The sequence below is a fragment of the Lactuca sativa genome, chromosome 1 (assembly GCF_002870075.4).
Source record: "Lactuca sativa cultivar Salinas chromosome 1, Lsat_Salinas_v11, whole genome shotgun sequence".
Taxonomy (NCBI): Eukaryota; Viridiplantae; Streptophyta; class Magnoliopsida; order Asterales; family Asteraceae; genus Lactuca; species Lactuca sativa.
In genome coordinates this window covers 83361627-83364472 of record NC_056623.2, presented here as the reverse complement: position 1 = coordinate 83364472, position 2846 = coordinate 83361627, and the positions used below count along the sequence as shown (strand labels likewise).

The 2846-nt window shown below is 33.7% G+C and overlaps 1 protein-coding gene across 1 annotated transcript; it reads right to left on the bottom strand.

The window, feature by feature from the left end:
- Positions 1-1368: 1368 nt before the first annotated feature.
- Positions 1369-2294, bottom strand: LOC111881089 (agamous-like MADS-box protein AGL62). Its single transcript, XM_023877482.3, has one exon. It carries the CDS (start codon positions 2140-2142, stop codon positions 1444-1446), a length of 699 nt encoding a protein of 232 aa, XP_023733250.1. The 5' UTR covers positions 2143-2294; the 3' UTR covers positions 1369-1443.
- Positions 2295-2846: the final 552 nt, after the last annotated feature.

Sequence of the window (2846 nt, the reverse complement as noted above, 5' to 3'; positions counted from 1 at the left end):
ACTTGTTAATTAGTGCAATGTGGTTCTCGATCATTTATTGAGCATAATTACTAACCACTTTCATCATTTCTGCTTAATAAATTTCTTGATTTTACTTGTTTTGATGTTTAAGAGGATAAAACATTTAGCTTAATATTCGCATAACCTCGAATAAGGAATAAAATTAGAACTTTTAAGTTTTTGGCATAAAAAAATTAAAAAAAAAAGTCAAAGATAGCCGTATCCAAGGACTAAAAATGTAGTTTATTCTGTTATATGTTTTACAGTAAATTAAGACTATTTCTTGTGTAATTTGATCCCCTTGATTTAAACCCAAATTCTTCTGTTTGGTTACTAAAATAGTATTATTATTATTTTGTTTTATTTTGTTTTATTTTGTTTTTTTAAGAGGATTTAATCTCTAAATCAGTAATTCTAATGTTCTAATGAAAAATATAAACACAACTATTATAAACATAGTTTTTTTTTTCAACTAGGTACTTATAAACACAGTTATTAAAAGCTCCAGCAGGTATTTTTTAACGTTTATTTAAATTTTAAACCAACTTTTAAATATTAAGCAAGAAATAGCTATGTAGTTTCAAACATGATATAGTAAACAACAATGTATTTTTAAACATCCAAGTAATAGGATTTTCGTGCTTAAAGTTTTAAAGTATGTTTTTATTTGTTGCTTAACTTTTTAAAATTAGTTTAAAAATTCATGCAATTTTCTTACATTTATGTTCAAAAAACACCTGTTATGCCTTATATACAATTTTCTTATATTGATGTCATAATCATATAATTGTAGAATTGTCCCTGTGTCCTTACTTCTTCCATGTGTCCTTACTTCTATGAAAAATACAAAATTACAGAAATGACCCCTGTGTCCTTGCTTCTCCATGAAAAGAAAAAAAAAATGTATAATAATAGGAATTGTAAAAATAACAGAAAATATACTTATTTAATTTCTCGACTTTATACAAAAAAGGGTCGCTATAGTAGTATAGTAGACAAAAATGCAATTTTTATGGGACCAAAATGACGCACCGAGTTATTTTTGGGTGTAATAATTCCTTAAATTTATTACACCCATTCGAAAAGACGAAAATATCCATTTGACTCTATTGAATTGTGCCACCTCCGGCCACCACCACCCTCCCTCTCCGGTCATCGTCACCGATTTGTTTCTCTCTCGCGAACCCCACAACCAATTCCACCTCTGATTTTGTTTCAAAACTTTGACGTGTTTTGGTTTTTAAAATATACGATAATTTGTTTAAAAGAAAACCCTAAGAACATGGTATTTGAAAAATCAATTCATCGCTGTAAGAATAGAAAAATCTAATTGACGAGTTTCACCATATCTAATAATTGATTCAGCCATGAATTGAATACTTACTACGTTAATTAAGAACTTCATCTATCTTACTTACAAAACCAGAGAATGCCGGAATGTATTTAACAATTTCCAAAATTTTCATCGTACTGGAAGCTTAAACCACCATCAACTCCGGTGTTTTCAGGAAGATCCACCGGAGGTTGAATGCCATTGTTCCAACCAAAGAACGCATCAGAAGATTTGTTGATCATCATCAGTTCAACAGCTCTCGTCAAAACCTTCCTCTTCAACTCATCCAACGAGCAAAGATACTGTTGAATCTCCTCCACATCCAGCCCATCAACAGGCTCGTCGTACCAACGTGATTCGCCGCTGCTCTCCGGAATCATTCCTCCGCGCTTCTTCTCAGCCTCCAACTCCCTCGAAACCTCCGAGTAATGTTGATTGAACTCCATCATTATGGGCGTTGGCGGTGGCGATCGATAGTTCTTCTGGGTGGCTCCCGTCTCTCCACCGGTGGTGGTGTTGGTGGCAGCGTCTTTGTTGTTATCATTCAGAAAGTCATCCAACAGGACGTCGGTGTTGGGGTGGCGAAACCCATAGAACCGACCAGCGGGGGAAGTAACCAGGATGGCGATTTGGGCTCCGGTCAAGACACAGATCTCAGAGGCTTTCTTGAAAAGTCCGGTGCGGCGTTTACAGAAGGCGACTTGGAGGCTGTTGGGGTCTTCTATCTTCTTTATATCAATCTTTTGCCTGCCTTTGGTTCTTTTCTTGTTGATCATGGGAGTATCTCCGGCGATACTGGTTATATCCATGGTGGTGAAGACGGTGGAAAGCAGTCGTTAATAGGGTGTACTGTGTGTGTGGTTATAATATGTTAAAAGTAATTGTAGATTTGTAGGAAAGATTTATTTATAACAAATAAAGATGTCCAAAATCAAGAGAAAAATGAAATTAGGAAGCCCTAAAATGTCGAGAATAGATTTCCTTTATTAAATTCAAAGATTTACCCTAAGTTGATCAAACTTTTAATTAAGAAGGTTGTTACCTCGATTCTTTATTATTTTTTGATTATCCCTTTGGTTTCCAAAACTGACATGGCATGTCATTTTCGCTAAAGATGCTAGTTTTAGTCTGTTAGTATAAAAGTAATTTGGTAACAATGACATCGTTTGTGACAATAATAAACCATAAGGACCATTTATGCAATTTTATTCTATATTTTAAGTATGGATAAACGTAAGCGGGTACCCGCCTAAATTATCTGGAACCGGAACCAACGGTTCCTAAATAGTTGGAACCAGAACCGAAACCGACAGGTAGCGGTTCCACTAACGATTACCCGGTTTGTTAAATTTGTTGAATTTTTATAACATTTAAAACTATATCAATGAGTTAGCATTCAAAGAATTGAAGCAATAGCTAAACAAATATTTCTATGAGTTTGAATTTAATTTGAACACTATAGTAACTTATGTCTATTATATATAAATTCTTTTTAAAAATGGATAATTTAATT